This window comes from Delphinapterus leucas, chromosome 7 (genome assembly GCF_059928025.1).
Source record: "Delphinapterus leucas isolate spDelLeu-1000000601 "Yukka" chromosome 7, BTC_Dleu_Yukka2, whole genome shotgun sequence".
Lineage (NCBI taxonomy): Eukaryota > Metazoa > Chordata > Mammalia > Artiodactyla > Monodontidae > Delphinapterus > Delphinapterus leucas.
Genome location: NC_143135.1, coordinates 64954658 through 64980832, shown reverse-complemented (window position 1 = coordinate 64980832; position 26175 = coordinate 64954658). Strand labels below are relative to the sequence as shown.

Here is a 26175-nt window from a genome sequence, read left to right as displayed (position 1 = left end):
ATGACTTCTCTTTATCAAACCCTCATCAGTCCTCACCTGAGTTACTGCAGTAACCTCCTAGTAAGTATACCTGCCTTTCTTTCTTCAAATTTATTTGTATAGAAGAACCATCTAGCAAAACTGTAAATTGAACGCATCATGTTCATGTTTAAAATTTCTATAGAAACTAAACTGCTGGCCAGAGTGTCACCATCAGGATGGACACACAGGCAGTTCCATACTTCAGTTGTGCTCCAAGAAATCCAACTAGCAACTATCCATAGACAAGACACCAGTGTGAAAATCTCAGAACCTAGGAAAGAGGCTAAAGCCCTCCCTCTTCTCCCAGACCACAAAGAGTGAGAAGGACCCCAACAGAAGGTTAAGAGGAGCAGCTACACTCTGACTGCACCACCCCTTCCCCAGGCAGGCACCGTACCACAGTGAGGGGGCTTCCCTGAGCCTATAGCTTCTCCAGTGGGAAAAAAAGAGCCGAAGGTGGACATCGTGCTCCCCCAGTGTTACAGGATACTTTCCAGCAGGTACACTTGGGTCCTGCCTCACAGAGATCATTGGGAAATCTGACGGACTTGACCACTGAGGATCAGACGGAAACAGAGAAGGACAATGGGGAAGCAACTAGTGCTCAGATCTTGGCAGACCACATTCCTCCTTGCATCTGTGCCCCAGTGGAGACCCCAGCCAGTGACTCTGCCCATCTGCAGAGCTGAGCCGGTTGCAGTGGCTTGGGTCCAGGGAGCTGTGCTGCCCTTGGAGCTTGCTCTACAGCCCCACTCCAGTAGGAAAACGGATGTGAAGCCCTGCCTTCACAGAGTCCAGTCAGTGGCACCATCTGGTTGAGGATCACAGCCTGAGACTCTACTTGACCAGGAGCAATTGCTGAGCCAAGCCCACAGCCCTGCCCAATCTAGAAATCCAACCAGTGGCACTGCACTGCCAGGGAACAGAGCCAGCGACCTCACCTGACCAGAAGTGGAAACTGTCAACCAAGAATACTATACTAAGCAAACCCGTCCTAGAGAAATGAAGGAGAGATAAAGACTTTCCAAAACAAACAGAAACTAAGGAAGTTCACCACTAGACTTGCCTTATAAGGAATTCTAAAGCATGTTCTTCAAGTGGAAGCAAAAGAACGCTAATTAACATTTCAAAACATATGAATGTGTAAAATTCACTGGTAATGTCAAATACATAGTTAGATTCTCTAATATTGTAATGATGGTGTATAGTTCACTTACAACTCTAGGTTAAAAGATTTTTTTAAAAACAGCATATTAAAAGTATGCAGAAATGCAAAGCATCCTAAGAGACTACTACAAGCAACTCTATGCCAATAAAATGGACAACCTGGAAGAAATGGACAAATTCTTAGAAATACACAACCTTCTGAGACTGAACCAGGAAGAAACAGAAAATATGAACGGAGCAATCACAAGTAATGAAATTGAAACTGTGATTTAAAATCTTCCAACAAACAAAAGTCCAGGACCAGATAGCTTCACAGGTGAATTCTATCAAACATTTAGAGAAGAGCTAAAACCCATCCTTCTCAAACTCTTCCAAAAAATTACAGAGGAAGGAACACTCCCAAACTCATTCTATGAGGCCACCATCACCCTGATATGAAAACCAGACAAAGATACTACAAAAAAAGAAAATTACAGACCAAAATCACTGACGAATATAGATGCAAAAATCCTCAACAAAATACTAGCAGAAAGAATCCAACACCACATTAAAAGGATCATACACCATGATCAAGTGGGATTTATCCCAAGGATGCAAGGATTCTTCAATATACACAAATCAATCAATGTAATACACCATATTAACAAAGTGAAGAATAAAAACCATATGATCATCTCAATAGATGCAGAAAAGGCTTTTGACAAAATGCAACACCCATTTATGGTAAAAACTCTCCAGCAAGTAGGCATAGAGGGGACCTACCTCAACATAATAAAGGCCATATACGACAAACCCACATCAAACATCATTCTCAATGGTGAAAAACTGAAAGCATTTCCTCTAAGATCAGGAACCAGACAAGGATGTCCACTCTCACCACTATTATTTAACATAGTTTTGGAAGTCCTAGCCACGGCAATCAGAGAAGAAAAAGAAATAAAAGGAATACAAATTGGAAAAGAAGAAGTAAAACTGTCACTGTTTGCAGATGACATGATACTATACATAGAAAATCCTAAAAACGCCACCAGAAAACTACTAGAGCTAATCAATGAATTTGGTAAAGTTGCAGGATACAAAATTAATGCACAGAAATCTCTTGCATTCCTATACACTAATGATGAAAAATCTGAAAGAGAAATTATGGAAACACTCCCATTTACCATTGCAACAAAAAGAATAAAATGCCTAGGAATAAACCTACCTAGGGAGACAAAACACCTGTATGCAGAAAACTATAAGACACTGATGAAAGAAATTAAAGATGATACAAACAGATGGAGAGATATACCATGTTCTTGGATTGGAAGAATCAATATAGTGAAAATGACTATACTACCCAAAGCAATCTACAGATTCAATGCAATCCCTATCAAATTACCAATGGCATTTTTTACGGGACTAGAAAAAATCATCTTAAAATTTGTATGAAGACACAAAAGACCCCAAATAGCCAAAGCAGTCTTGAGGGAAAAAAACAGAGCTTGAGGAATCAGACTCCCTGACTTCAGACTATACTACAAAGCTACAGTAATCAAGACAATATGGTACTGGCACAAAAACAGAAACATAGATCAATGGAACAAGATAGAAAGCCCAGAGATAAACCCACTCACCTATGGTCAACTAATCTATGACAAATGAGGCAAAGGTATACAATGGAGAAAAGACAGTCTCTTCAATAAGTGGTGCTGGGAAAACTGGACAGCTACATGTAAAAGAATGAAATTGGAACACTCCCTAACACCATACACAAAAATAAACTCAAAATGGATTAAAGACCTAAATGTAAGACTGGACACTATAAAACTATAAACTGGACACTATAAAACTCTTAGAGGAAAAGATAGGAAGAACACTCTTTGACATAAATCACAGCAAGATCTTTTTTCACCCACCTCCTAGAGAAATGGAAATAAAAATGACAATAAACAGATGGGACCTAATGAAACTTCAAAGCTTTTGCACAGCAAAGGAAACAATAAACAAGACAAAAAGACAACCCTCAGAACGGAAGAAAATATTTACAAACAAATCAACGGACAAAGGATTAATCTCCAAAATATATACACAGCTCATGCAGCTGAATATTAAATAAACAAACAGCCCAATCCAAAAGTGGGCAGAAGACCTAAATAGACATTTCTCCAAAGAAGACATATAGATGGCTAAGAAGCACATGAAAAGCTGCTCAACATCACTAATTATTAGAGAAATGCAAATCAAAACTACAATGAGGTATCACCTCACACCAGTTAGAATGGGCATCATCAGAAAATCTACAAACAACAAATGCTGGAGAGGGTGTGGAGAAAAGGGACCCCTCTTGCACTGTTGGTGGGAATGTAAATTGATACAGCCACTATGGAGAACAGTATGGAGGTTCCTTAAAAAAGTAAAAATAGAATTACTATATGATCCATCAATCCCACTACTGGGCATATACGCAGAGAAAACCATAATTCAAAAAGACACATGCACCCCAATGTTCATTGCAGCACTATTTACAATAGCCAGGTCATGGAAGCCACCTAAATGCCCATTGACAGATGAATGGATAAAGAAGTTGTGGTACATATATACAATGGAATATTACTCAGCCATAAAAAGGAACAAAATTGAGTTATTTGTTGAGACATGGATGGATCTAGAGACTGTCATACAGAGTGACGTAAGTCAGAAAGAGAAAAATAAATATTGAATATTAATGCATGTATGTGGAACCTAGAAAAATGGTACAGATGAGCTGGTTTGCAGGGCAGAAGCTGAGACACAGATGTAGAGAACAAACGTATGGACACCAAGGGGGAAAACCATGGTGGGGTGAGGATGGTGGTGTGCTGAATTGGGCGATTGGGATTGACATGTATACACTGATATATATAAAATTGATGACTAATAAGAACCTGCAGTGTAAAAAAACAAACAAAAGAACAACTAATACTAAACTTTCTTTGGGTTATTTGTATGGCAATATGTTAATATAAATGTTTCAGACATTACATGAAATTTCTAAAAATCTTATATGTTCTGGTATAATGTTATAAGTCAAAATTCTAGTTATTACTTTAAAATGTATACCTCAGAAATAACTAAATTTCCTTGTCAATTGCATTATTATGAACTTTCATCAAATCTTTAGCCGTGGTCATTTTTAAGTCTTTTGTCATTTACAGACAGTTCTGGGTGTACTCTGATGTTTTTACAAAAATGTTCCTATAAGAGGTTTTCATCTTCAGGGAATTCATGGAAAAGACTCTGACAAGTACAGGTTTCTGGTAACTGACTATACTGCTGAACTGAATGAATAAGCATTTTCAGAACTCTACTGGAAAACTGATGAATTCATAAAAGTGCGAACAGAAGATCAAGATGAAAAAGAAATTAATTACATGGGACTGAGTGAACTGATGAGGATGATTATAATTTTTGTGACTTTCTGTTTGAATAAAAAAAAATCCCACAAGGACTCAGAGGCAAAAAATATACAAATCAATTTTCACTGCAAAGTAAAGGAGCTGTTACAGTGGAGGATTACTGGACTGAATGTCAATATTATGACATAGTATGAGTGTGTTTCGTGTTTGGTAATTGCAGTCATTGTTGCTTTTGTTGTGGTCAACCATTTACAATGCTCGGTGTCAGTTTATTTATCTCTTGTAAAAATAAAATACAGTGTGTGTGTGTGGAAAAATAATAATAAAAAAATAAAGAACTGCTACTTAACAGAAAAAAAAATAGCCCTAACTACAATGATTTGACATTGGATACATAATATACAAATATGGAAATTGTAACATCAATAACCTAAAATATGAAGGGGAAGAAGTAAAAGTCTAAAATTTCTGTATGCTATTGAAGGTAAGTTGTTATCAGCTTAAAATAGGGTGTTACAAATGTAAGATATTTTATGTAAGTCTCATGGTAGCCATCAAGGAAAAACCTGTAGTAGATACACAAAAGATTATGGTAAAGGAGTCAAAGCATATCACTACAAAAGGTGATCAAATGACAAAGGAACATAGCAAGAGAAGAAGCAAGGAACAGAGATCCAATGATACGCTGCCTATAAAGGACTCACTTTTGTTTTAAAAACATGCATAAACTGAGAATGAAGGAATGGAAAAAGGTATTTCAAGCAAAAGAAAGTGGGGACAGCTGTAGTTATATCAGACAAGATAGACTCTAAGTTAAAAAAGGACAAAGAAGGTCCTTATATAATTTAAAAAAAAAAGATCAGGAAGATATAAACATTTTAAATATTTATGCACCCAACATGTATTATGTACCTAAATAGATAAAGCAAAGACTAACTGAACTCAAAGAAAAAATAAACATCAAAACATTAACAGTTGGGGACTTTAATACTGCGCTCTTAACAATGTGAACAACACTATAGATCAAATGGTCCCACCAGACACATATAGAACATTCCTTCCAACAGCTGCATATTAGACATTTTTCTCTAATGTACACAGAACGTTTTCTAGGATAGGTCATAGGTTAGGGCACAAAAAAGTCTCAACAAATTCAAGAGAGTAGAAGTTATATCAAGTATCTTCACATACGGCAATGAAATGAAACAAGAAATCCATAACAGTAAGAAAGCTGGAACACATTCATCAAAAGGAACCAATATCTTAACTTCTAACACTATAGTTTAGTATTGTCCTCTTTTAACTTTATATAAATGGAATAAGTTTTTCTCCTTTGTTTATATTTTTCACGCAATCTTATGCTTATGTGTTTTACTTCACGTAGCAGTAGTTTGTACATTTTCATTGCTATCTAGTATTGCATTATAAGAATAAATCACAACTTATCCTTTTTGCTGGTGATGAGCATTTTTGTTGTTTATAATATAGGCCTATTGCAGATAGTACTAACATAAACATTCTTCTACATGCCTTTAGTGCAGCGGTTCCCAACCTTTATGGCACCAGGGACCGGTTTCATGGTAGACAATTTTTCCACAGACGGGGGTGGGGGATGGTTCAGGCGATGATGCGAGCGATGGGGAGTGGCAGATGAAGCTTTGCTCACTCACCTGCCACTCACCTCCTGCTGTGCGGCCCAGTTCCTGGGACCTAGTGGTCCCAGGCCGTGGACCACTACCGGTTAGGGATTAGGGACCCCTGCTTTACTGTATCTGTGATAGCATTTCTACTGGGGACATATCTAAGGGTGGAATTGCTCCATCATAGTGTCTGCTTATATTCACTTGTCATAGACACTGCCAAATAGTAGGTTACACCAGGCTATACGTGTCTATCAATGTTTGAGAATTGCAGTTGCTCCAGCTTTTATTCTATACTGTGTCAGTCTTTTTGACTTTAGCCATTCTTGTTTGTGTGTGATGCTATTCATAGTGGTTTTACTTTGTGTTGCTGTAATGAATAAAGTTGAGCATTCTTTTTTATCTATTGGCCATTTCAATCCTATTTTGCAAAGTGTAAAGTGTTCCAACTTCTTGACCCTTTTTCTCTATAGGGCTTCTTTTTAATATTAATTCATAGAAATTCTTCGTATATTCTAGATATGAATCCTTTCCAAATTATCTATCTACCTACCTACCTACCTACCTATCCATCTATCATCTGTATATCCACCTACACACACACACACACACACACACACACACACACACACACACACACACCATGTAGAGATCTCCTAAGTAGTGGTGTCTTCTGATAAAAATAAGTTATCAATTTTATTATAAATACATTTAACAATCTTGATTTTTATGATTAGTCCTTTATATGTCCTGTTTGAGAAATCTTTCTTATCCTAAGATAATGAAGATATTCTCCTTCTGTTATATCTAGAAGCTTTTTGTTATCATCTAAAAGCTTTATTGTATAATCAGCAACATTTAGATCTACAGTCTACCTAGAGTTGATTTTTATGAGTGTTGTGGATTAAGTATCAATGTATTTTTCCAAAAAATATAAATTTACCCAGAATCATTTTTTTTCAGAATCATTTATTTAATAGAACTGTTTTCCCTACTTCTTTGCAGTGTCACTTTTATCAAAAATCAAGTCTCTATATATCCATGTAGGATTCCATTCCATTAGTCTATTTATCTCTACAAATTGTATATCGTTGTAACTTCATAATGTCTTACTATCTAATACTGTATTTCCCCAGCTTTGTTCTTTACCAGTATTATCTTGGCTATACTTGGTCCTTTACATTTCCATACAAATTTTATAATTTTGTTTATAAATATCCTCCACACCTCACCCTCCACCCCCCCCAAAAAAAACCTGCTGGAACTTTGATTCAGATTACCTTGAATCTATAGATCAATTTCAGGAAAATTAACAACTTTACATTATTGACTCCTCCAGTTTATGAGTGTGGCACTTCCTTTATTAATTTAAGTCTTCCATAATTCCTCTTACATGCATGGAGAAATCTTACATATCTTCCTTAGATTTATTTCTAACTATTAGGTGGTTTTCAAATAGTATATTTAAAATACTATTTTCTAATTGTTTGTTCCAGATATATAGAAATTAATTTATTTATGTAGGCTGAACTAGTGTCCACCAAACTTACTAAATTCATTTACTACTAATTGTAATAATCTGTTTTTTAGATATAATTTCAGATTTTCTATGTAAACAATCAAACTGTCCTTGAATAATGATAATTTACTCCTTCTATTTCCTTATTGAATTGGTTAGAACATTCAGTAAAATACTGAAGAAAAGTGGTAAGAGAAGATATCCTTTGCTTGTGGAAGAAACCTTTCAACATTTCATTGTTGTGTATGATCTCTACTATAAAACTCTTGCACAGGTTAAGGAAGTTCTCTTTCTTAGCTAGTTCGCTATGGACTTTTTATCAGAATGATGTTGAGTTTGTCATATTTTCCTCCATTATTCTGATAATGTGGTAAACTGGTTGATTTTAGAATATTAAACTTTGTATTTTCTTTATCCATTCATCTATTGATGGACATTAATGGATGTTGTTTTCACATTGTGGCTTTTGTAAATAATACTATAATGAACATGGGGGTACATATCTCTCTCTGACAACCTGATTTTAATTATTTTGGATAAATACCCAGAAGTGGGATTGCTGGATCATATGGTAATATATTTTAATTATTTTAGGAAACTCCGAGCTATTTTCAATGGTAGTTGCACCATATTGCCATATATGACAACATGGATGAACTTTGAAAACATTATGCTAAGTGAAATAAACCAATCACAGAAGGACAAATGCTGCATGATTCCATTTATATGAAGTGTCTAAAACAGTCAAATTCATAGAAGTGGAAAGAAAGATGGTTAATTGCCAGGGGCTGAGGAAAGGGAAAAATGGGGAGTTACTGCTCAATAGGTACAAAGATTCAGTTATGAAAGAATAAGTTCTTAAGCCTCATGTGCTGCTTTTGATCCAACTTCTTAGCCTTGCATCCTTGACTTTCAGTGAATTTGTCACATACATCAAGGGAAAGTCTTACCTCAGTATATTTTTTTTTTCTCCCCAGGATCTTGGCTACTTGAGTCCCAGCTGCCTAGATAGCATTCTGATACTTAAATAGATTTTTTTTAAGTTTATCCAGCCCTTCTAGTTGTCTTCAGAAGAAGGTTTGTCTAATCTATCATAGCTAGAAATGGAAGTAGCTGTTCAGTTTCTAATATGTGATTTACAGTTTCAGTCTATTTGGATTAATTACTGGGCATGTCGCAACTAAATTTTTCAGGCTTTCAGGATTCTTACATAATGACTATTTCTAAAACTTAATCTCACACCCTGAACAATTTTTGATTATTTACTGGTCTTCTACAGCTTGTAAGTGTTCATTTGTAAACCATATCTGATAGCTGTGAGAAGTTAACAATAGACTTGGTTTCAGTGGGTGTCATGGGGATAATTTGTCAAGGAAGAACAAGTTGCCTCAAAGTGAAATGTGAAGAGAGTTCATTCTGTGTTTATGTACATATTTCAAGGTCTCTTGAGCATCTTCTAATAGCTCTTTATCTTGTCAGTAGAGAGACTCGTAATAACTTGGCCAGTGTATTCTAACACTACAAAGATGGGCATTTATCAGAAGATGAATGCAATGGTTTAAGACAATTCTTTGTTTATAGTCTCAGAAAGGAAAAAAAAGAAAATAATTTGAAGGGGTGTGTGCGTGTGTGTGTGTATGTGTGTGTGTGTAACAGAAATTAAAATAACTCTTCTCTCTGCAGTTTCATGGACAAAGTCAAATAAGTTTGGACACGGATTTGGATCAAAGACCACACTGATAGGTTGCACTGGTTCAGTTTTGGTTTCTAGATTTAGGTAGACTGAGTTTGAATCCTGTTTAACTCAGGGTTATTTCCTACTTTTCAAGCTGAAGAGTCCTAAAGTGAAATGTGAAAATGTTAAAAAAATATAGATAGATAGACAGATGTGGATATAAATATATATACACATATATATTGGCAGAGAGTAAGCGTGTGTATGTGTGTGTGTGTGTGTATATATGTATACACACACACAGTGCCTAGAACAATGCCTGGCAGACAGCAAACCCTAAACACATGATCACTGTTATCACTCTTAAGTTTTCATTTGCCCGACTCTGATGTGGGTAGAGAATGCCAGTTTTTCTTCTCCTTATTGCTCATATGCAGTACTCTGTAGGGAAATTGGCATGTACAGTGTCAGCCACTAGATTTGGCTAAACGAAAGAACAGTATCAAATACTGGAGGACATTGAGGAAAGTATAAGAAAAACATAATAGATCTGAAATTATGAACTCCCTGGTGACCTGTTATAAGGGGTAAGGGAAGAAAACAGATGGGACGCTGGGAGTTATATTCACTAACATCATCATAAAGTCTGCCTTACTGCTTGGAATTTAATAGACAAAATAAATTATTGATTGATTATAATAAATGATAAATAATTATTGACTATAATAAATAATTATTGACTATTTGGCTGAACATTGTGCTCAGTTTAACAGCGTAAAAGAAGAAATTAGTGCAATTCAGCGGGAAGGAGTTTGCAGACTGAAAACTAGAAGGTTATCCTAAGTAAGAAAGCTTCCAGAGAAAACATAAAAAAGGTTATGTAAAGCGGTGGATACAATAGCTTACTCATAACATGCTTTCTCTATTTAACTGAATCATTTTGCTCACTATATTGCACATTTTACACAATTGCCACAATTTCTGCATTTCTCCAAATGTCTATAATATGACAAGAGAAACAATAGATTGTGTAATTCTCAAAATAATCTATTTACGGGCTTCCCTGGTGGCGCAGTGGTTGAGAATCCGCCTGCCAACGCAGGGGACACGGGTTCGAGCCCTGGTCTGGGAAGATCCCACATGCCACGGAGCAACTGGGCCCGTGAGCCACAACTACTGAGCCTGCGCGTCTGGAGCTTGTGCTCCGCAACAAGAGAGGCCGCGATAGTGAGAGGCCCGCGCACCGCGATGAAGAGTAGCCCCCGCTTGCCGCAACTAGAGAAAGCCCTCGCACAGAAACGAAGACCCAACACAGCCAAAAATAAATAAATAAATTTATTTTAAAAAAATAATCTATTTACAATGATTTTTCTCAGCTTCTTTCTCTGTGAAGGATGTGTTTGGTAAGGAAGCATCCCTGGAGGGACAAGACTTTAAACCAGAGGGGGAAATGACTACCTCAATTTAAAGCCTAAATTGAGACAGGATGGACGTTCCAAGTATTCTAATATGTGTAATACTCTCCGTTATTTTCTGTGATCCCAAAGTCTTTGGAAGTTTGTCTGCTCTGACCAAACCCTGAATTAGGTCAGACCCCCTAAGATTATATCATTTCTCTTCTGATATTAACATGCTTTGGCCTTCCAAGTGAGGAAATGTAGAAAAGAGGTGGCAAGTGAATAATAACTTTCTATTGCTGTGTAACAAATTACCACAAATTTAGCAACTTAAAACAATATTCGTTTCTGGAGGTCAGGAGTCCATGTATATAGCATAATTGGGTTCTCCACTCAGGGTTAAACAGGCTGAAATCAAGGTGTATTCCTTTCTGGAGGTTTTGTGAAAGAATCTGCTTCCAAGCTCATTCAAGTTTTGGTGGAATTCAGTTCCTTTTAGATGTAGGCCTGAGTCCCCATTTCCTTGCTGGTATCACCCAAGGGCACACTCAGCTCCTCCACTCCACCTGCACTCCTTACTGTACAGCCCCCTCCATCTTCAAAGCCAGCAATGGAGAGTCTCCTCCAGCCCTCTCATGCCAAATCCTTCTCACATTTGAATCTCTTTTGTCAGGAAGAGGTGGTCACTTTTCAGGGACTCACCTGATTAGGTCAGACCAATTACGAATTATCTCCCTATTTCAAGGTCAGTTTCCTTGGGATCTTAATTATAGTTTCAAAATCCCTTCCCAGCAGTCCTGATCTAGATTAGCGTTTGATTTAAAAAGTAGGTAAGGTGAGAATATACCAGAGCATGAGAATCTTGCCCACGTACTCCCAGCCCGACATGCTGCCCCCTGTCCTCCAACACACGCCTTTTAAATAAGATCCCCTTAAACATTTCTCACTGCTGTCATCACTGTATGTCATTGTTTTGGAGGCTCCATGAAGTATGGAAAGTACTGGAGTGTTGGAGCTGGAAAGATCTGGGTTGAAATCCCCTCTATGCTAGCTGTGGGATTTTGAGTAGGTTATTTAATTCCTCAGAGCCTCAATTTCCTCAGTGGTAGAAACTAGGGCTAATAATAATCATCTCTAAGGCCTGTAGAGAATCAGGAAAGCAATATAATAGAAATCACCTGACTTACACAAGACAGCAAACTTTAGATTCCTGACTTTTCTTCCTTCTTTTCCATGTTCTGATATAGCTCCTCCAATTCACACCTACTTATCCTCAGACATGGGAAAACTTAAGATTTACAAGCCCTGGAGATAAAGTGATTTTCAGCAAATAACCTAACAATTTTCTCAAAACTTCTACGTTGTATTTCATTTTGGAATTAATTCATTAGTGTTGACTGGTGGACATTCATAAGAACTTTTATTTAAAAGCTCAATATTCTTCTTTGTTTTCACTATTTTTTTAGAGATTCTAAGCCCTTCTACTCCCCCAGGGGAGGAAAAAAAAGGAATATTATATGAAGACAGCCAAGCAGTCAGTAGACAGACTCCCACTATTAGGAAAAAAAAATCCCAAAATACCTGTTAGAATGCTACTGGTAAGAGATTTGGCAGGGTGATGATTATGATTACATGTGAGTAGAACAGCAGTTTCAATAATAATTGTGTGGGTTGTGAACATATTTTGAAAAAAAAAATGCTGGGATGCAGCCTAATGAATGTATTCATTAAACTTAATAGCATCAGGTAGAGAAGGGAGAGGACCATTTTGGAGGGGGGAATGAATTCAGCCTTTCAGAGTCATTTTATAAGGCACATCAAACAGTGCTGCTTTCTCAATTAAAAATGAATATATGCAGTTGGGACTTCCCTGGTGGCGCAGTGGTTAAGAATCCGCTTGCCAATGCAGGGGACACGGGTTCGAGCCCTGGTCCGGGAAGATCCCACAGGCCACGGAGCAACTAAGCCCGTGCACCACAATTACTGAGCCCACGTGCCGCAACAAGAGAAGCCACCGCAGTGAGTAGCCCGCGCATGGCAAAGAAGAGTAGCCCCTGCTTGCCGCAATGAGAGAAAGCCTGTGTGCAGCAACAAAAACCCAACACAGCCCAAAAATAAATTTAAAAAAAAGAATATATGCAGCTATCAGAAAAGAATTCTCTAAGATTTGAAATTTGCCCTTTAAAGTCTAATTTTCTAATAAGTTATATTAAACATTTAAGTCCTTAGTATGTTCAAGGCATTATAATAAACATAAGGATGAGATGTCCAAAACATAAAATTTACAGACAATTTAGGGAAAACAAATAAATGTACTTAACTTTAATATGATGACAAATGCAAAACTAAAAGCATCAAAATGTTACCTCTATGAGAGCAGAAATCTTGTCTTCTTGTTCACCACTCTACTCCCACATAACTATCAAGTTATTAGTTACCCAATACTTGTTCAGTGAATAAGAAATAAATGTCATGTATTTGAGGAATGAGAATCGAGTGCAGCATCTCCAGTACACAACATATGTGTGATAGTCTTAGCAGTACCAATACCATCACGCTAAGTGGGACTAAAGATTTCAGTGATCAAGAATAATTGTATGTGCCTGGCATACCCACGTCCCCCGCCCGTACCTCCTCAATGCATAAACTCACACCTCCTGACACAAATTTAACGACTGCTAACTGCTAGGAATAGTCATTCTGATGTCTACATTTTTGGTCTGGTATTGCTCCTTTTGAAGCAGACTGAGATGATTTATTTATGTTGTTTGCCCCCAGCAGACGCCTCCCCAAGAACTCTGCAGAGTTATGCTAAGTAATCATGTTGCCATCTGAGAATTCAGCTAATGAAACCCATACCCACTGTATGTGATTAGCATTCCATGTAAATAAATCAAGGGACTGTAAATGTAAGAACTAAGAGTGTGGAAACACCCAGGATACTAATTGAGGGGATGGGGGAATAATCTCAGGAAGGCAGGACAGGATTGTGATTTTCACAAGTGATGATTCAGTGACTGGGAACCTAATGAATTGTACTATTAAGGGGAAGACTGAATAAAAAGAAAAGAGGATGTTCAGTCTGGGGAATAAATGAAGAAACTTCCAGGGGGCTGGAAGTCAGCAATGCGCATTCAGGCAGGTCATACCTAATGGACTGCTGAGGACATGTGCTGGGACCTACCACAATGCCTGTGCAGTTTGCCTGCACAGAATATGCATTCAAAATGCTTACTGTATTAATTCATTAGAATGAAAAGAACATGGAGACTGTTACAGAGGATCACCCGATGCAACTTTCTGTGCAACATAAATTTTTTCATTTTCCATAGCAATAACTTAAAACGAGGACAGGAAGGAAAGAGTATATTGTCTGCATTGTACAGATTTAGATTTTGATAACAGAGACAAAATTTTAAATTACTGAGCATCTCTATTCTAACATTTGATAATTACTAAACTTTTTCTTCAGAATTTTCCAAGAATTTTTTATGCCCGTTACCATGTATCTTTAGGGGCTTCTACGTTCCAGAAATATATTCTGACATTAAATCTACCGATTGTAAACCCTACAGTAATCATATTATAACCATAACCATTGGTCTGCTTCAAATATCTATGTTAATACAAAAATAATAAAAATAATAATTCTAAAGTTAAAATGTTTATAAGGATATAATTGTATAGAGAGCATCAGATCTTTAGAGCTCTATAATTTTCATTATTTCTGTCTTTTTTTTTTTGAGTGCCAACAGCTATTGCTCAGCATACAAAACCCTAAACATAATAGAATAGGGTGGGTTAATATGGTACTGGACCACGTAAGAAAATTGTTCACTTGTATTTTTTTTTAACACTCAAATTAATTTTTTACGTAGAGAACAGACAGAAATCCAGGAGAAACAAAGTGCTAGAGAGCATATAAAGGGAAATCTGATCATTGTAGATCCCTACTTGTATTCATTTTCTTCCTTTTTCACCCCAAACCTATTTTCCTGTATTTTACAACCTAGGACATGGAGCTACAATGTCACTTACAATATCACTTACAATATCACTAATGTCTCCCATAAACCAAAAACATCCTCCTTTACCCACTATTCTCCATGTATCTAGTCCTAGGGACTCTGAGAATTCCTTACAAATAGGCTCTTCATTCCCACTCCTTTAATACAAACATCCATTAGATCCCTTAACCACTGTAACAACTTTTCTAACTTGATCCTCTAACATTCATCCACAACCTTTCTTATCTGTCACTCGCACTGCTACCACAGTTTATCCAGTTCTCATCGTCTCTTCGTAGCACTTCCCACTTTAAAAGCCACCACTGGCTCCCCTTCACCTGAATGATAAAACTCAAAACGTTTGAAATGGCCCAGAAGACCATTCATAATTGGTCTTCCTCAGCTTACTTTTCATTAGTCACTATATGGTGCACTCCATATAGCTGCAATGCTTAATATTTACTACTCCCTGATTCACAAGTACCTACTTGTTGGGCTTCTCTGGTGGCGCAGTGGTTGAGAATCCGCCTGCCAATGCAGGGGACACGGGTTCGAGCCCTGGTCTGGGAAGATCCCACATGCCGCGGAGCAACTAGGCCCGTGTGCCACAACTACTGAGCCTGCGCGTCTGGAGCCTGTGCTCCGCAACAAGAGAGGCCGTGATAGTGAGAGGCCCGCGCACGGTGATGAAGAGTGGCCCCCACTTGCCGCAACTAGAGAAAGCCCTCGCACAGAAACGAAGACCCAACACAGCCAAAAATAAATAAATTAATAAATTAATAAACAAATACCTACTTGTTGTCTAAAAAATAACATTTCAAAATACAGTTATCACTCCATTACCCATATTTTCCAAACTCAATTCAAATCTTACCTTTCTACGAAGAGCTGGTCAATTATTTACTGATCTTCTCTCTCGTTGCGTTCATTTCATACCTATAAAAATATTCGTTCGTATGTGGTCATTTATTTACATGTCTCTCCTCCTCTCCCATATATATATATATATATATATATATATATATATATATATATAATTAAGTGGATATATATATATAGATATCCACTCAATTATTGTTATTCACAGTAGGTATGTCCTATAAACAGGCACCAAACACTGAATTAGTGAATACTGACCATTACTCCTAGGGGAAATATAAGTTTAAATTGTCGTGAGCCTCTAGTCACATTTTCATCAACTAGTCATTACATAACCTTGCTTTATGGTGTTCTGGTCTAAAGACACTTTATTTAATATTTAATATCTAATACTGTTGATGAATTAATATTGAATTCACAGAAAACAGCACTTTACTTATGCCTAAATGCAGCTGCCTTTTTTTTTTTTAACTTTTTAAGAGTATATGTATTATCAACCTACATTTAAAAATATATATTTATTTATTTAGCTGCACCGGGCCTTAGCTGCAGCACGCGGGATCTTCGTTCCCACATGCGGGATCTTAGCTGCGGCATACCGGATCTTGTTCCCTGACCAGGGATCGAACCTGTGCCCCCTGCATTGGGAGCACGGAGTCCTAACCACTGGACCACCAGGGGCAACTGGTTGTCTATGTAAGGTATAGCACAGCCTTCTTGCACTTGGGAACTCTAAATAATGTATCAGTACGATACTTGGGGATATTTTAAACAGCAAAACCAATTTAAAAAAACACACAAAAATGCAAAAACTTGGCACTTAATAGACCATGAAAAGGGCACTTCTTTATAGTATCAAAGCTGAAACAAGAAAGCAGAAGTTCACCTTGTTCAGCCTCAGCCGGGTATATGCACATCAGAAGAATCAACTTTTTTGCCACTCTCTGTATATCTGAAAATGACCATAAAAGTGCCATGAGTATCAGTATGGGGGTTGCAAATAAATTTTAGCAAGCAGGTGAAGTTACAAATACAGATTCTGCAAATAATGGGAAATGACTGTAAATCAAAGCATTGGAAAGAAAATAACGAAATGGATTATAAGGAGATGGGTAAAACGCCCATCAATGAGAAGAAATTGGATGGATGGATGGATGGATGGATGGATGGATGGATGGATGGATGGATGAAGAGAGAGATAGATAGATAGATAGATAGATACTAAATCTAGAAACTTGACTGAAATGTGGTACATTTTCAGTTTCTTTCCTTATCTTCCTTCCCCCTTTTTCCTGATTTGGTAAAATATATGTCACCCAAAAGCATTAAAGTAGTGCCAGAATCTTGATAGTCCATTCTAACAATGCAATGGAAAGCATTGGATAGTAGAAAGGTAAGCTCAAGTTTTCCTTATGAATTTATTATTCCTTACTTAGACATACGCTATCATCTTAATGCAAATCTTAAAAGCACATTTTTATGAAAATGTTAATATTTAATAAGCTAAAGTCAATATAGCACCATCTAACTTAGCCAATATGGATTGAACTTTCTTGAGACTTACACAGCAGATATTCCCCCATAAGCTTAAATAGAATAACCATTTTTTGCCACACAGACACTAGAATTTTCCGTTTATATACGAACTCTTTCATGGTTTTTATTTTGCTGTTGAATGGAACTATCTGGAACAAAACTGTTTTAAAAATCACCACTCTAACCTATAGACTACTAAAAAAACACCATCTTTTGCTAAATTAAATGTAGAGATTTATACATGGAAAAAAAAAAGCTAAAGAACATGATGAGAGATGAGTAAATTAACACACTACGGTCCTGACATTTTTTTTTTAATGGAAATATCACCTCCAAAAAAGTTTATCAAGACAGGTTTTTTACAATCCCCATTAAATTCAGTGAATGAATTGTGAAGGGTAAATTGGACCCATTATGATCTTACATTTCTTATGTAATATTCATAATCACAGCGTTACATAAGAGCAAGCTCGCATGAATAAAAGGAGCAATTTAAATTCCCACTTCCTTGGAGAACGGGGCTCTGCTTGACAAACAGGTTTCCGGTCCCATTTGCAGCACGCCCATGCATCTCCTCGAGTGCCAATGAGACCCACACTCTCCTATCAGTGATATAATAAACCCTCCAAAACAGAGCAAGAAAATGAAGCAAACAAGCCCACTTCATTTCAACTTGTCAGCTTTAAATAAAATCTGTGCAGCTGAAATGAGAAACTTCAGGGAAGATAATGTGTGAAGTAACCACATTCAACATTGGGACAAAACGTATTGCATTAGTTTTGTTTTTTTTTTTCCTGATTTGCCACAAAAGTTTTTGAAATTTCAACATAGATCATTTTCAATGAAATCTCTTCTTGTCAAGGAGGACTTGGAGGAAGAAATGGTTTATTTTTTTCGTTTGTTTATTTTATTCTCCTCCTCCACCCACGGATGCCTTAGGAATATCTCAAGCCCCTATGATATCTTAATGAATAATATATGACCTTTGCAACAACTCTCATTATCAATTTTTAAGTCAGAGCATACTGAAGAAAGTACATGCTTTTTTTTTACTTATTCTAGTTAATTCCTTACATAATACTTTCCCTGGCCCAGATTTATGCAAAATATTGGAGCATGCTCTCTGCCTCCCCCCCCAAAAAAAGTATAAAGGACAAAAATGCATTGGAAGGAAGATAAAAAGAAATTAAAGAAAAAAGAAATTAACATTCCAATAAATAGAAATATCTGAACATTAATGAAATAAACAATGATTGTTAATGTAAATCCTTTCGCTCACACTTTCCCCAGTACCCACTCCCTTTCACCCAGCTAATCTCCAAAACCCTTCCTGCCTTGTGTTCAGGAGGCTCCATTCTGTTCTTCCCTTCAACTGTCTCCGTATCTTCTCCTCCCTCTTCGTTGTTACTTTTTTTTTCCATTGTTACATTTCCCCTGACTTTCTTTACTTCTCCTGAAAGAGCACTTGCACCTCTTCAAAGGAAGGATAGTACCACTGGGTCCCAGCAGATGCATAGCACAAGTTGCATATTCCAAATGACAGAGAGGGTGGGGAAAGTCAGAGACACTTTTTTCCTAAATGACCTAAGGTGTGTCCAGATTTGATATAAACACCCTTTCTTGTCTTTTATTTCCAATGTTGTGTCTCATGTATTTTCCAAATAAGCTTAGAATATTTTTCCTTATTCTGTTATACTCAGGAACTCTCTGATTTCAAACTCTTTTATTTTAAAATTCCTACATTACTTTGAGTGATCAGTGCATAGAATGATATTAATATTGAGGAGTATGATCCCTGTCACCATCTTTGATGGCCTATTGCTAAGAAGTTCTTTCAATCTCTAATGTAAAACATGATTTCATATGCGTACTTTAAATGTGTTAGAGAAGTACCATGGGATAGGAAAGAGGAATATGGACTATAAGGACTTCAGTTTGAGGCTCTGATGAATCAATATTTAATAGAATGACCATAATCAGAAAGTTTTTCTTTTTTAACCTCTATATTATCATCACTTGTAAACATGGAAACAAGTGAATATCCTGTCATAGGACGGTTAAATTAACATAAGGTATATTTTAGAAATATTTTTCATTTTTACTTTATGATAACTATAATGATTATTATTAAGTAAAGGAAAAGAATGTATTTAAAGTTAACTTGACCTAGCTATTAAACATTCAGTAAATAGTGTGAATGGTGATATTATGCAGCTTCCATGCATATACTATATTCTACAACCAGTAAAATTCTGTCAAAAGCATTAGGTTATTCTCTGCAGTTCAAGGTAAGTGAGACAGGTACCTTCCAGCATTCTTAGACCCAAAGTTTCCATTGTGTTTTGCACTTTTTATCCTAGAAAGTTGCTATCTCAAGAATCACGTAGTATAATGTAAGACCATAGTGTGGCCTGAGTGCCATTTAATGACTAATGTTTTCAAGATGACAGCAAGTAGAATAATTTTCTTAGAAGATATCTGTTCTAAGCTGAGGGTTTTTTTGTTTCCCCACAGTGATGGCTGGGCTGACAGATACGATGTGACAGATGGATATCAGCGAGAAGCTGTTGGTGGAATCACAATCAAGCTCCAATCCCCTGATGTCAAGTGGTTTGATGATTATTATCTGAAGCTCCGGCCGGAAACAAACCTCCGAAACCCCTGGTTTCAAGAATTTTGGCAGCATCGTTTTCAGTGCCGGCTGGAAGGGTTTGTACAGGAGGACAGCAAATACAACAAGACTTGCAATAGTAAGCAGATTTATTATTTCATTTAAAGTGGCTATGGCTAAGGCTCCAATTGAAGTAAACTGTGTCATGGGGATAGTGGCTGTAATCTGTTAGAGAGGAGGACTCTTACATAAAGTGGGTATTGCTTCCTAGAGTGGTAAGAAAAACATATGAGGGTAAATGTTCACTCTATTAAGATTTCAGACAATTTATTTATATTTATATCATTCAGGAAATTGGTACTGTGCTTAAAAGATAACGTGAGCTCCAGAAAGCACTCTTCTTGACATCTTTGAAGGCAAGAACTACATTCTGGTCATTTTGATTAGCAGTTAGCACAGTGTAAGGCACATAGCAAGGGTTGCATGTAATGTGTCTGAAGAATGAATGAGTGAATGTTGAAGGACAGAGCCAGTTCCTACTTCCATCAAAATACTATAAAATAGTAGCAAGGATTTGCTATGTATAATTATGATGTTTCAGGAGACATAACCTAAGCAGAGCCATTCACTCAGTTATTCAACAAATACTTACAAGGATTCACAACGTGCCAAACATCGCTATACTTGTAAGGGTATCAAGAAGAGAAAAACTAGATCCTGCCCTCGAGGGGTTTAGTGTCTAGTTAGGGAGATCGTCAAGCAAACAAAACTTGTAATTCAGTGTTGTAAGCAACATAATATGGGTTTTAAACAAAGGGTTTGGTTAGTTTTATTTGTAGCACATCCAAAGGGTATCTTGACTCTAAGAACCAGGGAGGGTCAATGCTGATTTGTAAGTCAAAGTGTAAAGGTTAAGGTTTGTTAAAACCAATAAGGGATTTGTTGAGACTGACGTCCCACATTGTGTAACAAGCACCTCATATGCATTTGCCAAGGAGTAAAATGTTTTAGTTGGTGGTATAATGTCTTTATCATCATGATGCTGGAACAGAAGAGTGCACCGGGGCAGTGAGGTTGAAATCCTGGCCCACGAACTAATTCCAGTCCACAGAGAAGTGGACTCACCAAAATGAGGAAAATAAGAACAATGTAGTGAATTTTTTATAATGCATTTCCTCCCTGAGTTCACATCCATACTATGTTTTTTCTGTCAGTTCATTCTTTTGTGAAAATGAATGAGGTCGTAAGTGGTGATTTGTAGTTATCTTTAAATGTCAGTACAAGTAAAACGAGAACTTGGCAACCTTGTGTCAGTTCCTAATTCGGCAGTGGTGGAGGAGAGAGATGCTGGAGTGTGGTGTGGTACTGCCCAATGAAATCCAGAAATCATAGAAGCCTGGTGTGAGACTTCATTTGCCTCTCTCTTGCTTTAGATACTCTTGTCCAAAATCTTCAAATGCTTATTCATTTCCTTTGTTTATACTTTCATGAAAAAATGTGTGTGAATACACAGGATTGTGACTTGTGTTTCACAATTTCAATGTTTATAGCCAATTTTATATTTTTCACAGTTCTATCCAGTTTCTGAAGTACACAAACTTCTTTCTTCTCTTGAGATTTGGGGAGTATGTGGTCTCTGTGTACCGATTCTATGATTGTGTAGAGATTACTCTATGTAGCTACACTGGAGGAGTTTTAGAGGGTCAGCAGTAGATCCAGTCTCCTCTCCAGTTTCTCTTTACTAAGGAGTTAGTGACAACCCCTAACCAGTGTGACTAAGTGAATTTTTCCAGTTGGTCTTCACCCTCTTTTGTACTAATGTTCTTCCTTCCCCACTCCTTTTCGTGTGAAATGTCTTCTCCTTGAAATAATGCTTTGTTTCTCTTTTTTTTTTCTATTGGAGGTCTTATTGAGATATAGTCTTGAAAAAGACTCTTTGATTTCCATAGAAACGTTATTTCTATGGAAATTGTTCTATAAAATTCTCCATTTGAACTTGTTGCTATAGCTCTCTGTCTTTCACATGAGCACCCTGATGTGACTTCTCTGCACAGGATCTGTTCCTTACCCTAGTTCTGGAAAGCATTCTTTAGTCCCGCCCCCTTGGAATCTTATCTGTCAACAGATGTCATTTTGTACATAAAAATAAACAGTTATATGTAATATCTCTGTTATTCTTCTCAATGAGGGAAATAATATTATTATCCTTACTTTAAAATAACAAAACTAAGATTTGGAGAGACAAAACAATTTGCTCAGGAAAACATTAGAACTTAGAATTGAGCTCAGATGTGTCTAAAGTTTAACCAACATGCTATTCTAAACAGAGAGAATATCATAGTTGTAAAAATCACCATCAAATTTGCATTCTATAATAGTTAACATATAGGTCAAAGATACAAAAAAGAAAAATAAATCTTAAAATTATTTGGGTACAACTATGGAATGCGATAATAGATACCTTGATATTCCTACTCTCTACTTTTGACCATATTTCCTTATTTACTCAAATGTCCTTTCAGCATCCCACTCCATATCTTCAAAAAGACCCCAGGTAGTTTATTCTTACCTGTAGCACTACTGAATATGAGTAGTGTTTTCCTAAATATAATGTACTTTCATCAAGCAGTGTGCATAAGACAACCACTTTTGAGTTGGAGTGGTAAGTTGGAGCTTATAATTCATTGAGGGCAGGCAAGAAATCTTCACCTTATTCATTGTCTACAGTACCTAAAACCTAATAGATAGTTCAGTAAGTAAAATGGCCTGACACAAACAGTGGAAATACCCATAGCTGAATTACTGCTTATTTTTCTTAGAAGCTTCTTGAAAGGCAAAGTATAAAAGCTAGGAGAGGTATCTGAATCTGGTAGTCCAGAATTAGCAGTAGCCTTATACAGAATGAGGTATAGAAAAGCTCTGAGTAACCAGAAACTTAAAGGAAAACTCTTAATATTGAATAAGTAACAGAGCCATCCTGGAAATAGACCAACTCCTAGAAATTAATTCCGAATAGATTAGAGCCAAGTGATTATAGGTGATTCACTTTGTTGTACAGCAGAAACTAACACAACATTGTAAAGCAACTATACTCCAATAAAAAAAAATCTGTAGATTTTTTGATGATGGCCATTCTGACTGGTGTGAGGTAATATCTCATTGTAGTTTTGATTTGCATTTCTCTAATGATTAATGATGTTGAGCATCCTTTCATGTGTTTGTTGGCAATCTGTATACCTTCTTTGTAGAAATGTGTATTTAGGTCTTCTGCCCACTTTTGGATGGGGTTGTTTGTTTTTTAAATATTGAGCTGCATGAGCTGCTTGTAAATTTTGGAGATTAATCCTTTTCCAGTTTCTTCATTTGCAAATATTTTCTCCCATTCTGAGGGTTGTCTTTTCATCCTGTTTATGGTTTCCTTTGCTGTGCAAAAGCTTTTAAGTTTCATTAGGTCCCATTTGTTAATTTTTGTTTTTATTTCCATTTGTCTAGGAGGTGGGTCAAAAAGGATCTTGCTGTGATTTATGTCATAGAGTGTTCTGCCTATGTTTTCCTCTAAGAGTTTGATGGTGTCTGGCCTTACCTTTAGGTCTTTAATCCATTTTGAGTTTATTTTTGTGTATGGTGTTAGGGAGTGTTCTAATTTCATTCTTTTACATGTAGCTGTCCAGGTTTCCAGCACCATTTATTGAAGAGGCTGTCTTCTCTCCATTGTATATTCTTGCCTCCTTTATCAAAAATAATGTGACCATATGTGGGTGGGTTTATCTCTGGGCATTCTATCCTGTTCCATTGATCTATATTTCTGTTTTTGTGCCAGTACCATACTGTCTTGATTACTGTGCAATAAATGCTGGAGAGAGTGTGGTGAAAAGGGAACCCCCTTGCACTGTTGGTGGGAATGTAAATTGATACAGCCACTATGGAAAACAGTATGGAGGTTCCTTAAAAAACTAAAAGTAGAACTACCATATGGCCCAGCAATCCCACTACTGGGCATATACACTGAGAAAAAACCATTAATTCAAAAAGAGTCATGTACCACAATGTTCATTGCAGCTCTGTTTACAATAGCCAGGACATGGAAGTAACCTAAGTGTCCATCGACAGATGAATGGATAAAGAAGATGTGGCACATATATACAATGGAATATTACTCAGCCATAAAATGAAACAAAATTGAGTTATTTGTAGTGAGGTGGATAGACCTAGAGTCTGTCATACAGAGTGAAGTAAGTCAGAAAGAGAAAAACAAATACCGTATGCTAACATATATATGGAATCTAAGGGGAAAAAATGGTCATGAAGAACCTAGGGGCAGGACGGGAATAAAGACACAGACCTACTAGAGAATGGACTTGAGGACACAGGGAGGGGGAAGGGTAAGCTGGGACAAAGTGAGAGAGTGGCATGGACATATATCTACTACCAAATGTAAAACCGATAGCTAGTGGGAAGCAGCCACATAGCACAGGGAGATCAGCTTGGTGCTTTGTGACCACCTAGAGGGGTGGGATAGGGAGGGTGGGACAGAGGGAGATGCAAGAGGGAAGAGATATGGGGATATTTGTGTATGTATAACTGATTCACTTTGTTATAAAGCAGAAACTAACATACCATTGTAAAACAATTATACTCCAATAAAGATGTTAAAAAAAATACTATGAACAAAACACTTGGAAGACAAGTGCTTAGGTACAACCTACAAAATAAAATCAGTTATTTGTGAAGTATTGCCATGCATCCACACACGTCTTAAATACAACTATTTTGTATTCTGCAATAAAGTCTTTTTAATTTTGCTAAAAAAAAATCTGGATGGAAAACCAATGTGACTAATAACGGCACACTGTTAATGGCAAAACCACTAATACTACCTTAGTATAATTTTCCAAGTACAGTTTATTTTTCTTTAGACTAATGATCTATTGTAACACCTGGACAGCAGTCTTTCATTATAGCCTCTTCCAATTTCTCACTAAAGTACTGATGAATACATCAATAACAAAAACAAAACAGAACTAATGTAGCAATGATCTTAACTAAGAACGTCAGCCATCAGAATGCCAGTGCCTGGAGAACTTCCACTAAATAGCCATAATGCCTATGAAGTCAGATGTTGGTGCAAATGGCTAACTACTGAGAAAAAATGTTGGTGCAGCCTCATGTCACAACGTGTATACATGTGAATACACACACACTCATATACATACACATACATCCAGACGAGTAAAATAGTTAAGTGTGAAAAAGAAAACTAGAGACAAAAGAAGCTACGGTAGGGGGATGAGGAAGGTTTTACTCAGAAAACAAATGATAGAGCATATGAGATTGGGAATATTTGGTAGTTTTAATTAAATAAAAATTTTAAAGTCCTTGTGTTAAAAGGGGAAAAAAGGCCAATATGAGTCTAAATATTGATTTTCTTACAAGAAAAACTCATCCAACTTTAAAATATAAATATTAAAAAACAGATAAGTGTACAATGGATATATTGTACTTCATAGAACAATTAGAAATGAGTAATAAACATAAGAAAAAATTCACTCCCATTGTTAATCATAAAAATACAAATGTTCTTCTTTTTTATCTTTCTATATTTTTGAAACATTCTAAAATGAGAAAAAGTTATTTCTTATCCAAAAAACAAAAGAAAAAATAACATTTTCAAATTATCATTTTAGGATGCTTTCTCCACCCCACATACACACATTTTTAAGGAAGGCGCCTTCCTTTATATGTGTGTGGTGTGTGTGGTATGTTGTAGAATAATGTATATATAATGTACATAAAACACAAAAATCTTATGTGAATTTAAGCTTTATACATTTTTACATATATATATACATCTCTGTAACTACCATCCAAAACAACAATATCAGAACGTTCTCTCATACCCAATCCCAATCAGTATCATGCTCCATTAATATAAATTTTTTCAATGCCCATCAGTTTTGCCTACCCTGTACATCATATAAATGGAATCTTACATTATTTACTTGTTGTGTCTGGTCCTTTCCCCTCAAAATAGTGTTGTGGGATTCATCCCCATTATGTGTATCAGTAGTTTATTCTTTATTGCTGTGTAGTGTTCCTTTGTATGAATACACCAGAATTTATCTATCAGTTCTCCTACAGATGGAAATTTGGATTATTTAAGTATTATAAATAAAGCTTTTATGAACACTCTTGTACATATCATCTGGCAAACATATATCCTAATTCCTGTTAGATGTATACCTGGTAATGGAACTGTGAGGTCATAAGCTAAGCATATATTTAGTTTTCATAGATATTGCCAAGCAGTTTTCATAGCTAACTGAACTAACAAATTTCCACTGAAATG

The 26175-nt window shown here is 36.5% G+C and overlaps 1 protein-coding gene across 1 annotated transcript in view; it reads left to right on the top strand.

Annotated features, from left to right (window-relative positions):
• Window positions 1-606: 606 nt before the first annotated feature.
• Window positions 607-26175, top strand: part of GRM5 (glutamate metabotropic receptor 5) — a 165652-nt gene continuing 140083 nt past the window's right edge. The window contains exons 1-2 of the mRNA XM_089915868.1: window positions 607-818; window positions 19733-19968. Of these exons, the coding sequence (XP_089771994.1) occupies window positions 607-818; window positions 19733-19968 (448 nt within the window). The remainder of the gene's footprint in view (window positions 819-19732; window positions 19969-26175) is intronic.